The sequence below is a fragment of the Centruroides sculpturatus genome, unplaced genomic scaffold, assembly GCF_000671375.1.
Source record: "Centruroides sculpturatus isolate CEXI.00-Female unplaced genomic scaffold, Cexi_2.0 scaffold2310, whole genome shotgun sequence".
NCBI lineage: Eukaryota > Metazoa > Arthropoda > Arachnida > Scorpiones > Buthidae > Centruroides > Centruroides sculpturatus.
In genome coordinates this window covers 1-13,989 of record NW_019386664.1, presented here as the reverse complement: position 1 = coordinate 13,989, position 13,989 = coordinate 1, and the positions used below count along the sequence as shown (strand labels likewise).

At 32.3% G+C, this 13,989-nt stretch overlaps 1 protein-coding gene across 1 annotated transcript; it reads right to left on the bottom strand.

Moving 5' to 3' along the window:
* Positions 1-594: 594 nt before the first annotated feature.
* LOC111615512 lies at positions 595-9,493 on the bottom strand. Its single transcript, XM_023356916.1, has 5 exons — positions 9,328-9,493; positions 5,515-5,576; positions 1,801-1,902; positions 827-868; positions 595-747 (listed from the first exon to the last, which is right to left on the bottom strand). Exons 1-5 carry the CDS (start codon positions 9,470-9,472, stop codon positions 649-651), a joined length of 450 nt encoding a protein of 149 aa, XP_023212684.1. The 5' UTR covers positions 9,473-9,493; the 3' UTR covers positions 595-648.
* Between the last annotated feature and the right edge of the window lie 4,496 nt (positions 9,494-13,989).

Here is a 13,989-nt window from a genome sequence, read left to right as displayed (position 1 = left end):
AGGGATTGGTTTACTACAATACAAAATTACATGGGAAAATTAATTTTTATAGTCTGTCTTGACGAGATCATTTGTTGTATAATTCGTTACTTTCTACTTTGCATATAAAATGAGTGTTCTCGACATAATAAATTACAGTTTATGCGTATAAATTTTGAGTCTTGCAATCCTGATTTCCGACCAATTTACAAGAGTTAGATTATGCAGGATCGCGGGGCCCTGTACTGTCGTACCGTTCGCACCGTCCACCGGCCGGCCCTGGTGTTAAAGTACTCCACCTTTCCATCCCCCATCACTTGGCATCTCTATTTTAAACTGGCAGAATCCTTGATAAATATGGAGAAAGAACTTATATACGTAGAACGGAGAGTCAAACTTAGCAGAGAACGAAATTTGTTTGTCACTTGAAACAACGATGATTGCTGGGCAAAACTCGGGTCTCTGAGGTTCGAGCGCAGCCTTTGTGGAATTTTCAAGGAACTTTTTTCATGAATAGATGGTTCGGATAAATCTTATTAAGCGTACTTGTTTAAGGGGTTAAAAATAATAAAATTAAAATAAAAAATTAAACAAAACTTTATATTAAAATCACTTTATTTTCCAATTGATTACAAAACTTTGTATAAAGCCAATTTGAAATGTCATTCCTCAATCAATTGACCAGTCTTCTTCTTCCTCCTCCTCTTCTTCAAGTTGGTATTTTTTCAAGCAATATTTAAAAAGGCCTACCTCGGCATTACTATTCCACTTTTACGTAAAAAAAAAAATTTAAATAAATGATTAACAAAGTAAAATTCCATTAATAATTACGAGAAATAATCTTTACCATATGTTGTGTTGTAGATTTGTTCATCATGCAGAAATAAAACTACAATTTAAAAAATTAATATTAATTTAATAATCTAGTATTAAAATAAAAATTATAAAATAATAAGTGTAATAAAATATATAAACATTTTAAAAATTAATTGCAAAATTATTATTATTATTTGCTAATGATATTCAAATTTTTGTGCAACGCGATTTCAAAAGACCAAAATAAGCACTGAAATTAGGTCGCTTTGCTCTTGAGTCTGCAACTTGTCCACCTGTGACTCAGTGGATAGAACCACTGAATTTTGATTAGTTGGTCGAGAGTTCGAGCTATCCAACGGGAACTTTACGGGTTTTCTTCAGTGTCTAATACCTAAATAAGGATCAATTTTCCATAGAAAGTCCTATCAGTAGGCATTTCTCCATGAAAAATCGCAAGTGTCTTTATCGCTAATCGGCCAGTTATAAAAATTTTAATCTGTCTTAAGCGAATATGAATTGAGAAAGAAAGCAAGGGTGCGAAACGACAGGTGCCACAATTGTGGGAATGAATAAATGTCCACAGAATTGGTTTTTAATTGCTTATTATGGTCATAAGGTGTACATAGATATTGAATCCCCTTACTTTTTCGTTATAAATATACTTGCAGCTCTTAAAATATTGAAATATCAATCTTGGCCCTGGAGGCATAGATTTTGACTATCATAGGCATAAATAATCATTACGTGATTTTAAACTAAGATTTAACAATTCTATTTTGATGGCTGTTTTATATCATAATGAAATGATGATTTAATACCTCCCACTCTTGACATATGGATGTATCATGGTATTAAATTATCACTTCTTTGTGAAATTTAGCAGATATTAAAAATAAAAACACAGCTTAAAGAAAGGAAAATCAATTTTTATTTAAATTAAGATTAAATTGAATATTTTTATTTTAATTGATTATTTGAAATTAAATCGAAATATGTCAACATTACCCCACTTGGTAAATGTCCATTCGCATTACAAAACCTTGTTAAGTAGTCTTTCAATGTTGCTGCTCCCACAGTATCAATGCATTCGAAGAAAGGTTGTAAAGGCTGTGTGGAAAGTGAAATTAATTTTTATTTATTTTAAATAATTTTATTTACATTTAATCAATGATATTAAAATCTAGAGAAATAAGAAATACTGTATATTTCTTTACATATATATTTAAAGAAACGTTTTTTCTTCACACAAATGCATTAAAATTAAACAATAAATTTTTTCAGCTTTCACAGTATTTTTCAGTATTTTTGGTATTATGCAACTAAAAATAAAAGCACGTATTTAGAAATATTTTGACTTACACTTTCTATCAATTTATATTGGCTTTCATGAGCATCCCTCGCTTTTATTTTTGCCAGCATAATACAAAGAATACTCTGATAGTTGATGAAATTTTTTAAATTTTTGTACATTTATGTAAATAAAAAATATTTCTGAAATTTTATTTATTTATTTATTTTATTTTCTACTTTGTAGTTTTATTGTATGGAACTCTTTATAAGTCAGAAAGCGTTTTGTCTGTGATTGAAGTTGAAAGCAACCGCAACACCATTAACATGACTTTTTGCAAATATGAAGCCAGAATTTTGGGAATTCGATCTATGGGCTGAGATATTCGGGATCAAATTTCGCTATGTAAAGTCTATGGGTGGGTTGCTGGTTATAAGCTCATCGCGCACTATATGTAATCTAGTTTGCCCTTGCTGTCAATTTACATTTTTCGACAACTTTTTATTTTGATCTTTACGAAGGGTATTTAAAATGCACGATGTTTTGACAAAATGAACTTTTTAAAAGTCGCACGTCTTTTGAAAAGTTGTGTGTCCTGTGGCTGCACATGTTCGTCTTTTAAACTGATTGCTGAAGTAGGTAGGATGGATGTACTGTACAGTACATGGACAATGACATCCCCGTATCTGCGGGGTTTAAACTGCTGTAGACAGAACGTTAGAAGCATATTACCATATTTATGTTTTTGTGTAATGCTGAAACAGAAAAACTAAGCCAGGGAGCTCGGTTTCCTTTTCCTAGAAAATACCTAATATATGTAACACTAAATTATCGAAATTCGTCTTGGTTTAGCATTTAATTTAACGTATGTTAGGCTATACTCTGTGACGTTTCGCTAACTTTTTGCAAAAATTGCTTGTAAACTCTAAATAAGAAATGTATTGTCTTCGGAAATATATATGTGTTAGCTTCTTTCTCCCTTTCAGGATCTGACACCAATCTATCATTTTTTTTAGCGGATAGATACGCGTTTAATTGAGGAGACTATTATCACGAGCGATCTCGTTGAGGACTTCGGGTTCAGTATGGAGGTGATAATGCCGGAAGAAACTCACACCAATCAAATTTCGTTAACAATATACCCGTTTATTGTTGAACATATTTACATAGATAATTAATTAAGGAGCCGAGGATACAGATTCTCCTCGGGATTTTCAATCCGTATAATTCATAAAATTCGGTTGGGATAGCGGACAAAATATATATTAGTCACGACCTCAACCGCGAGAGAGAGCTTACATATCATCGCGAGTAGAATAAATACCTCTAGTTGTAAACGTTGATGTCTAGGTGATATCCGAATTCTCGTTAGTCCCAGTGTTCGTAATCAAGTTCAGAATCGAAAAGTCTATCGAAGACGGTGGCGACGAGAGGCAGGAAAATCCACACACACACACACAATATAGAAAAATAACTTTCCCCCGCTGTCGTCATCGCACTTGCCTTTTATGTGGGGCTCTCTTCTCGAGATTTCCCCATGTACGTCACAGGTGATGATCTCCTTTGACCAATGGTGGGCGAAGTGACAAAATTATGACACAACAGAACATCTTCTACAAGGAAGTATTTTCGTGATTACGGAGTTTTATGAGCGATTTTTATGAGAAAATTTGTCGGTTATTTTTCTCTTTTTGAGTTAACCCTAACTTTTATAAAATCGTTTTGGTTTTGAAACAAAACGGTAGATGAAAATGAATAAAAATATTCGAATCTCAGCATTCTTAAATCCTGGTCCTCACATATGTATGTATCCCGCAAAAAAACAAGAAAAAATGAGGTAAATTAACAAAAAGCACAATACTGTAAATCAGGGGTCGGAAACCTTTCTGTTACTAAGGATGCAATTTTAAAAATACCAATTTTTACTAAGGGGCATAGTTTAATTTTTGAAAAAAAAAATCAATGTTGTAATAAATAAATGAAATAATTATGTTTTGAAATACGGTATGTATATTTATACAAAATAAAGATTATACATGTATGTAATAACTAAAAGATGAAAATTAAAAGTACACACTGTATATAGAATAACACAAAATCAAATTAAATAAAACTACAAGTATATAGTTTATATTTGCGCTCGCTTGACTATGGTTCTAGAGGGTGATCTGAAATGCGCCACGAGCGCCACGTTTTCGACCCCTGCTGTAAATGGTGCTTTGCTTTTCATATAATTTATAGGCTTTCATAGAGGTGAAAACATAACAATTATAAGCGACATATAAAATAAATTTAAAAATGAATAACTTAAGATAATATTAAGAATATAAAAAGTAAATTATAATATTTTAAATTGTAGATAATCCTTGGTTAACGCAGTAGATAGATACATTTCGTAAAACTATGAGTATTAATTAAAAATTGATATCCCATAAAAATGTTCATAATAGGAGCTGTCAATAAATTACATCATGCAGATATGGGTGAATATGCGGGCAATCGTTACGATACGTTATAAGGGGTGGGGATGTTTACATGTGATGACTTAATGTTAGGGCCTCGACCCTTGTGTAACAGAATGATTTGTTTTTGTTACCGAGGTACAGTATTGTATTACGAACCGTACTGTTTGTGTCACTGATTTGTAAGTAATTAATAAAATAATGTAAGGTTCAATACCCCGCACTGTGTATTATTCCTTAGTAGGGCTACAGTTAAGGAGATTGATCGAGAATATGCGTTCTGTTATTTGGCGGTTGGATATGTACCACAGCGTCACGATAGTTGAAAAATATAAAAATAGCGTTACATAATTTATGGATGATCCCATAGTGGTTGAATGCATTCTTAGAATCCAGTATACATTTGAGATTCGCTTGACTTTTGTAATTTGACTTCAACTCGTAAGTGCCGAATTCACCCAAGTTAAATATATTGTTATAGCAAAAGAAGTTAAAATTATAACTGAATGCCTCTAAAGACTCCAGACAGCTATCTTAGGTATCAATTCCTCGATTGAGGTCAACTATATAAAGATTTTTCCTCTGCGGATGGCCTCTTTTGATTGTTAGAAAAAATTTCTGAAGTTATTCTGGAGACATCCTTAGTTCAAATATTTCGAGAATTTACAATAGAGAAATCTTCCGAATGAAAACGAAAATAAAGGTTGTTTAAAGAAAGATGCTTGACCAAAAAATAACAAGAGTTAAGCTGAGAAATTACAGCATGAGAATCGGGCTAGGATACTCGATTTCAGGTAAGGTCTAGTGATCTTCCCAGAAACTGTTTACCAAATAATTAATGTGTATTACATGAATCAAATTAAAGCGAAAACACATTAACCGAGGATTATTTGTTTACTATATTAAAGTTAACAGTCATTAGATAAATGAATAAAATGATTGCTTTAATAGATTAAAAAAATATATTACTTCGAAGTAAGTCATGACACATTTCCAGATATATTCATTCGCATAATCTGATAGATTTGCATCTGTAAAAACATTAAATTGATGTTAATTTAAAATATAAATATATCATCTATTAGTTAATAACTGTTAAAGTATCAAACATAATTCCTTTTCTAATATACAGTATAGGCGAGACCGTTCCACATCCGGACACTTTTACTTTCCCGGCTGTTATATATAACAGAGGAAAGTATGACGATCGATCAAAAGATGACCACTTCCCCTCCCCAGATTTTTACATTTTTGGACTCAGGGGACCGCGAAATGTTCAGAAACGCAAAAAAATTCGGTTTTTTTTGTATGTATTGATATTAGTCTGTGTGGGGGGTACGATTTTGTTTACCCTATTTGAAGCTTAATAACTCCCGTGCCTTTTGTCGAAAATTTCTGAAATTTTGCAGGAAGATTTATTAGAAGATTGATGCTATTAAATTTTGTTGAGTAAAGGTCCAGGGAGATAATGGGGGTGGTGTGTATCTTCAGTAGGATCGAGCTTAATGACGATTTTACTCGTTATTAGCATTTACAATTTTTTATAAAACCCATCCTTACCCTAAAAATTTTTGCTATTTTATAATAGTTAAAAATATAAAAAGTTTTTAAATAAAAATATGAAACAGGTGGTGCCACCAAATGTTGCCGAGGAAAGTTAAGCAACTCGTTGCTGGATTTTTTTTTTGTTTGCAATCATTTATTGTAAATTGAGATTGTAGAAAACAAATTTAATTATATACTCACTGCTCATTACCATCTTTTGAAGCTTTTCGTAGGTATCGAAAGCCCAAAACTTAAATTTTCAAAAACGGCAAATCGTCGAACGGGGTAAGGATGTAAATACAGCTCTTACTAATTATTACTTTTCAAAAGGTACAGTACAATGTTGATGTAAACCTATAACAACATAAAGTCCGTTCCACTAATGGGCATATTTCCAATATCTGACACGTCCTGTACTGAAATGGTATGTATTGTTCGGATGTGGAAACGGAGTGCAATAACGAAAAAAACTTGCAATTTGATAATAACGTAACAGGGACCTAAACGCAGCCCAATACTTATTTCTTCACGACTTACAAGTTAGTCTCAACTGAAATGCTGCCAAGCATGCTGACTGACAATCTTACGAATGTCTCCACGAAAAAGTTAAACAAGACCTCTGAAATTGGTTTATTATTCCTTACTTCTTATGTTCATACACTTCCATCTTCCTGAAGTTCATACCGCGAATTCAACGGATGCCATTTAACAATAAACTCGGAAAGTCTCTTAACAAGTCACGAAATTTAAATCGTCCATTGGTGGGACTGTCCGCACATGGAACGTCTCCTCTAATAAATTTTCGGTATGAAAATCTTATAATTTCTATACACTAATTTTATACTATTTATAAGATTTTTTTGTAAAATACACAATTAGTTTATGGATAAAGTTTTAACAATAATAAAAGTTAAAATACTTGTATTTAAACAAAATCATACTTAAAATGAAATACCTCTTTTATTGTTCTGATAAATGGGCTATGATAAAAATGTATTAATAAGGGGAAAAACGTAGTAACGGATTTTGCTCATGATGTATTTGTGATTGTGTATATCTGTGAGGTCTCATAGATAGGCCTGTAACAGAAACATAAGTCAAGACTGATTCCGAACCCGCTCCAAAATTTGATTTTAAATACTTTTAATAGAAGAAATTGTTGAGAGAGAGAAAATATTTTCATTATAGTTAAACGACAGAGAAACGGATATAAACAATGTTAAGTTTTAAGATCAACATCTCCTGTTGGGATCAGAATTCGGGGTGGAATTAAACGTCAAAGTCGATCTCTTCCGCGGCTGACTTGGTCTCGAATTACTCCTGGAAACAGGTACGAGATCAATCGAGATGATCAATCGAGATGGGTGGCAGAAGGGCCGAATAGATAAAAGCCCGTGTCTCAAAGACACGAGGTTCGTTGTTGTGTAGTTCCTTTAGAGTACTTCTTTTAAAAAGATGGTTTCTATTTTTTTCAACAAAAGTTCGCGTTTTTGATCATGTTATTCGCAACTACTTGAGAAACGCCTGGAACCAATTATCTAAAATACCTGCAGAGACTCCGATTGCGACGACCTTTCTCTCTTTTTCCCGTCTGACAAGATGCTTCCGCTGAACAAAGCAAAAGACCACCGGTCAACGAGGGAATGGTCACCGACCCCGATCCCTGATTACGGACAGTTATGATTACGGGCGCATATGAAGTGTCCCACTACTCGAAACCCTGCTCTATCAATCTCTGGCCCAAAAGGATCATACGACCTACACTACCGTTACATTGATATCAGTTCGCGAGAAGATAACGGCGAATTGTTCTGTTAAATTAATTAATTAACGTCATATTCATTAAATTATTTTAAACTTTCTACACTTAAAAGCTGTCTAACTTCTTCTAAATATGAAATATAGCATCAGTCAAATTTTTTTCAGACACCGACTCCTCCAGCCCGGGACAAAACTTTAGAATAAGAAAAAAAAATATTGGAATGCCGTCTGCCGGGAATATTTCACAAATAATAAAGTAAAATTAAACAAAATGGTACTCAAAAGGAGGACAACACGGATCAAAGGCCGAGCGATCAAGGTGGCAGCGTGGGAAACCCTGAATTGGATCCGCAAGGATGAAATTAAGCTCCAGGAATTTTTCAGATGGTCCGGTGTTCGAATATGTTGGGTCCCGTCCCTCACCACCCGGAGGCCCCATTGTGGACCTGGTCAAACCCATAAAGGTGTGCTTGCTCTTAGTACCCACAGGGCGGAAAGAGTAAAAAGAAAAGTAATTAGTCTCGTTGTGATCTATCCCAATCTGTTCAATTTGAATAATATTGCATTAGAAACTAGTGTGCGCGAAAATAACAAGGAAATAAATATTCATAAAAATTTATATTGTTAAAAAATAATTTAAACGGCGTATTTTTGTTTTACTGTATTTACATTAATTAACTTATTAAATTCTTCTCTGACTATAGATATTGTTCTGGATAAAGATCATTCAAATATAATGTCACCAATTTCAGTCAGTTTTATTACCTAACCCTCCTCGTCACATTCTGTCACCAATTTTTAGACATTCCTCATGTCGATGTAAGGATCGATCTGCCACCTCTAACATTAAAATCAAGCATTTTTGTAAAACAAATCTGCGCTATATTAATTAACATATAAGAATCTGCATGTTTCCTGTCAAGACGAGACAAATTTTAAAAAAATTACACTTTAGTAGAAGCGCTGTACTGAATGATCAAAATGTTGCCATTATCCTTTCATATTAAACGTTCTAACAGAACTTTTAATATGAAATAATAATGACAACATTTTGGCCTTTACAGATATTAATTACAGATAAAGATACCTCTGAAAGATATACCGATGCATCATAAGACTCGGTAGAGGCAAGCCATCAAGTAAGAGAGCGAATAACGTATTATCTTTAGTAGTTATTTTTACAATGTCATCATACTCTTCTTCTGTGGTTAATTGGTAAATTTTCTGTTTTGTTTTGTTGTTTTTTTTCCTATTGCCTATTTTTAAATAAGCAATAACTTGCTGTGAAATAATCTTCCCTGCAGTGCGGATGTCATAGTTGAATGACTCCTTAGAATTTAAATTATACTTGAACTTAATTACTTAAAAACTACTTTTAATAAAATAGAAACTGTGTAAAAATAGATTTAAAATATTCATTCCATTATTTTATATTATAAACATATAAGAATCTGCGTAGTAGACACGCTTACTTACCGCATAATGCTAAAGTTCCATAATGGAAACTTTTTACCTGTAAAGAAATCGTTCCGCCTTCCGAAACAAACGAAAAGGATAGAACAAGAAGAGAGAATAATAAACGATTCATCTTTCGACGATCTTTACATGTAATAAGAATCATTAATCTTTAATATTTCCAATTAAATTTTATCAGAAAAGGAAAAGCGGTAATCGCTTGTTAACTTCCTGCATTTCTCATTACTTGGAAAAAATCTCTAAATTTCAATAAAGAAGATAAAAATCAATTATTTTTATTAAATTATATAAAATTATACTTAATTACATCAATATAACTAACAGGTAATTTGAAGTATTTGCTGGTAATATTTAAAATAATAAGCTTCATAAATGAATAATTATGCAATTTAAAAAAAAAAAGGTGTAATTTATATCTGGTGCATGAAGTGGTTTGAATATTATGAACCACTGTCTCACAATAAACTTTCATCAAGTATAATTTTTTTAATCAATTTTCATTTAATAGAATAATTTTTCTTTTTATAAAAATTAATTATTTTATACCAATTTGCTCGGGTTTTTGAGGGAGTGTGGAATTGGAAGAGGATGATAAAAACGATGGTCTTAGTAACTAAAATGTGCATTTATTGACCTCAGTATTTATAATAACGAAACCGTAAAAAATATATATATATGCTCGGGCTTGCGGGACAATGACAAAAGATCATTCACGTCCCGTTGCATAACTTTGGTGATCCATATTTCGCATAAATAAACATTACTGATGCTCCAACATATAGCTTTAGATTATTAACTGGTATGGTAGTCCAGCTGTTTCCGAGGAGTTTAAAATTTTCACCGGGTACATTCAACAACGCATTTGTTTTTAGATGCCAATATTGTTCTCTAGTATATTTGTATAAACACAGTGCACCCCTTTATGTCCAGTTCGTCGAGAGGAGGGAGGAACCATCCACTCGTTTCTTTCAATCTCAATCACTGTACATTTATTCTTTTCTCAGATGAATAATATTTTTGTTTAGCTCACCAATAAATTTAAGTTAAGTTTACCTGATTGGTTCTAATCTGCTGAAAGTTTTATTTCCCAGTAAAATCCGCCCTGTTAGCCCATTAATCAGACGCAAACTTGAAATCAACTACTAGTGTTTAGTGGTTTTATCCATTCGTTTATTGATGGACTTCTAATTGCTATAAGATCATCTTAATACCGAATTAAATCCAATTAAATAACAAGACGACGAATATCATTGAATAATTTCTTGTAAAATAGAAAAAGCAAATGAAATTAAATAGATTTTAATATCGAATTCAATTTATTTCTCAATTAATTACATTTTATAAAATTCCAATTTGAAATTTCATTCATTATTCGTTTTCGTCACTTGAAGATTCGAGCTGATATTTTTTCAAACAGTATTGAAAAAGCCCTCTTTCTCTACAAGACATCCACTATTTAAAAATATAAAAATAATTTTAATATAAAATTTGCTTATAAAATTTTTATTAATTCTTAAGAAAAACAAATCTTACTATGTGACGTGATACTGCATTATTGTAAAGACAATCGTAGAACTGTAATAAGGAAAGAAATCATTATTTAATTTTCAGGATTTGCTTTGAAAACTTAAAAATGCAGGAAAATAAATATTATTTAACGATAAATTTTAAAATAACCTTAAATTAATATTCTGAATCACATTTAAAACATTTTTATAATAGNTGACTATGAAGAAGATTTTTTAAAGTAATAAGGATAGATCCGGGATCAGTTTGAACTGATGCTCGTTTGGGAGGACGAACCAAACTGTACACAGTCATCAGTCTGTACAGGTATAAGAACTGCACTGTTGTGGGATGAGAATTGCTTCCACTTCCTTGTCTTATCATTCCAAAGAAACGCTAATTGAAAAGAAAACATAAGTTAAAAGTTTAATACAAGATTATATAATCATTACACTAAGTCAGTTTTGATTGATAAAAAAAATATCAGACAATTAATCTTAAAGTATTTACAAGGAAAGGTGGGCCACAGAGAGATAGCCCTCAGTGAATCACAGTGGGTTTCACAAACCCAGCTCAATCTTTAGTTAACATTTTTTTAAATATAAAAATACTGAAAATATTTATACTGTATTCTTCCAACTTTTCAGTCCGATCAACATGATCAACGTGTAGTTAGAACGTTTTTTTATTTGACTTTACTTGGACTAGATGTCTTATCAATAGCTTCCAGTCGAAAAATTTACCGGGGAAATTCATTACTTCTATATAATAGCGAGAAATAATTAAACCGAAAGTATTTTAGTTTTGCGTGCAATTTTACCACGAAATGTTTCTATCAAAACACTTATTCGTTTAAATAACGTCAATAAACATGTAAATTAGAGCTAAATTGAAGCTGAAAAACGACGAAAATAGCGATTATCTAATAATTAATATCGATAATCGAATAATAGCGATCATATAATAATTTAATTGCAACATTTATAAATTTTTTTCATTCAACACATCCAATGTATTATTGTATAATTCTGTGTCTATCAGCATAGCATTTTCAGATAGTGTATCAGAAGATGTTATTGCAATTAAATTATTTTCGAAAAGTAAACTCTCATAATACACTACACCATCTTTTAGCCGCTGCTTCGATACATCACTGTATAAAGAGTTATCATCAACATTTTTTCGTCACAACGTGAAGAACTTGCTTCTCTTTATGACATTTTTTTAATTATAAAATAATTATTCAAAATAAATTTAACTGAACAAATACGTCTATTCGTGTCGAAATTCAGAAACGAACTGTTAAAGAGTGAGTGAAAAAGAACTCCGATAGAAAAAACGCTCCAAGTGAGAATTAGATCGGTCACCGTTAGTGATAACAATTAGATGGGAAAGTTGACAGATAGGTGTCAACAACGCTCCGTTATTGTCAACAAAAGTAAAAAACTATTAGACTTGGAATAGTAGAAATTAAATTTAAATAAATAAATACAGTCGACCTCCCTATAACGTGGGTTCCTATAATGGAAATTCCTATAACGTAGCGAAAAAATTGTAGCAACTTTCGTATAACGTACCTCCTATAACGTCGTTTCGCGACAAGATTGATAGAGTCTGGACCAATAGTGGATGAGCAGCCGAACTACTTTCCTCCGACCCTGCGCCACGCTACGGAGCGGCTAAATTGAGTTTGCTATCGTCTGTTTAGTATTATATATAAATTATATATAAATTAGGTACTGTACATATAATTATATATTAATTATATATAAATTAGGTACTGTATATATAATTATATATTAACTTAATTTATTGTAACTTTATTATAATTATATATATGCTTTCTGCCGCCTGGCAACACGCTACGGAGATTTTAGGCTAGTAAGTTGAGTTTATTATCGTCTGTACAGTATGTAAATTAGGTACCGTAAGTCTAATACAGCACTAATTTTATACATTTCTTGTGAAAGAAACATTTCTTATTCAACGGCCATAAAAATTATTTATATTAATGATGTCTCCAAAGGTCAAGTTATTTTTCTGCGAAAAATTCGTTATCAGAAATCGCGGCCGCCGTTTCGTGCGCTGTTCCGCGATGAAAACAAGCTTGAGCAACGCCGTAGTCGAACGGTGCACACTCGGTAAGAAATCCTACAATTTTTTGTTTATAGCGTAGTTTATACGGATTATTCCCAAAAAATTATACGTGTTTTGGAAATGTTGAGTCGAATTAGTCTAGAATCGGTTAATTTTATGGAAGAAAACCTTTCAAACAGCCGTAGTCCGTAAACTTCACACGTGTCGGGCTGTTATTGGCTCATGTATTTAAGGATTCCTACAACGTAAAATTCTTATAACGTGGAACGTATCTGCGCATTATAGGGGGGTCTACTGTAATAATAAATAAATAAACGAGTAAATAAATAAATACATTATAAGTATTTACGAATTAAAAAAAAAAAGTATACATGAGAATCGAACCCGAGAACTCAAGCGTACGAATTAGGCTCGTTATCACTCAGCCACAGAACGCTCGAATGAAAACACGTATAATTTATATATAAAGTGCTAACAAAACTTTAAGTTCGTTTTTCTCGATTATATTTGAGTATTGCACTTTAGTATTTTACAAATAGTACACTCACATGGTGTACTACCGCCACACCAAAGATCATCAAAATCCGTTTCCCCAAAGTCGTAGGGTCTCCTTGTGAGTCGAAAAAGCCTCTAATAAAACTTCTTACTAGAAACAAGGACAACGGGCTAACTATATTAACTAATAAAGTTGCCCGTTTTTTTTGTTTCTAGCCATTGTAACCCGTAAACATTTCCTCTTACTTGATAGCTTTGCGGCCTTCAACCCTATTTGCCACTGAATTCGACCAACCAGCACACGCATACTCGTATCGATGGCAGACGGACTACAAATCAGAATTATAACATTTCGAGGAAAAGTTTATAGAAAATAGAGTTTTGGTGTTTCAGAGTAAGCCAGTGGAGTGATAAACATTTTCTAAAGTTTTTAATGCAACGCCAAAATAATTATAGTTGTGTAGAATGTATACTCGGCCTGTAATCTACCCGCAGCTCTCCTACTGAGCAAAAGTGATTCTAGACAGAAAATTCTCTCTATAATCTCTAATTTCATCAGTATAA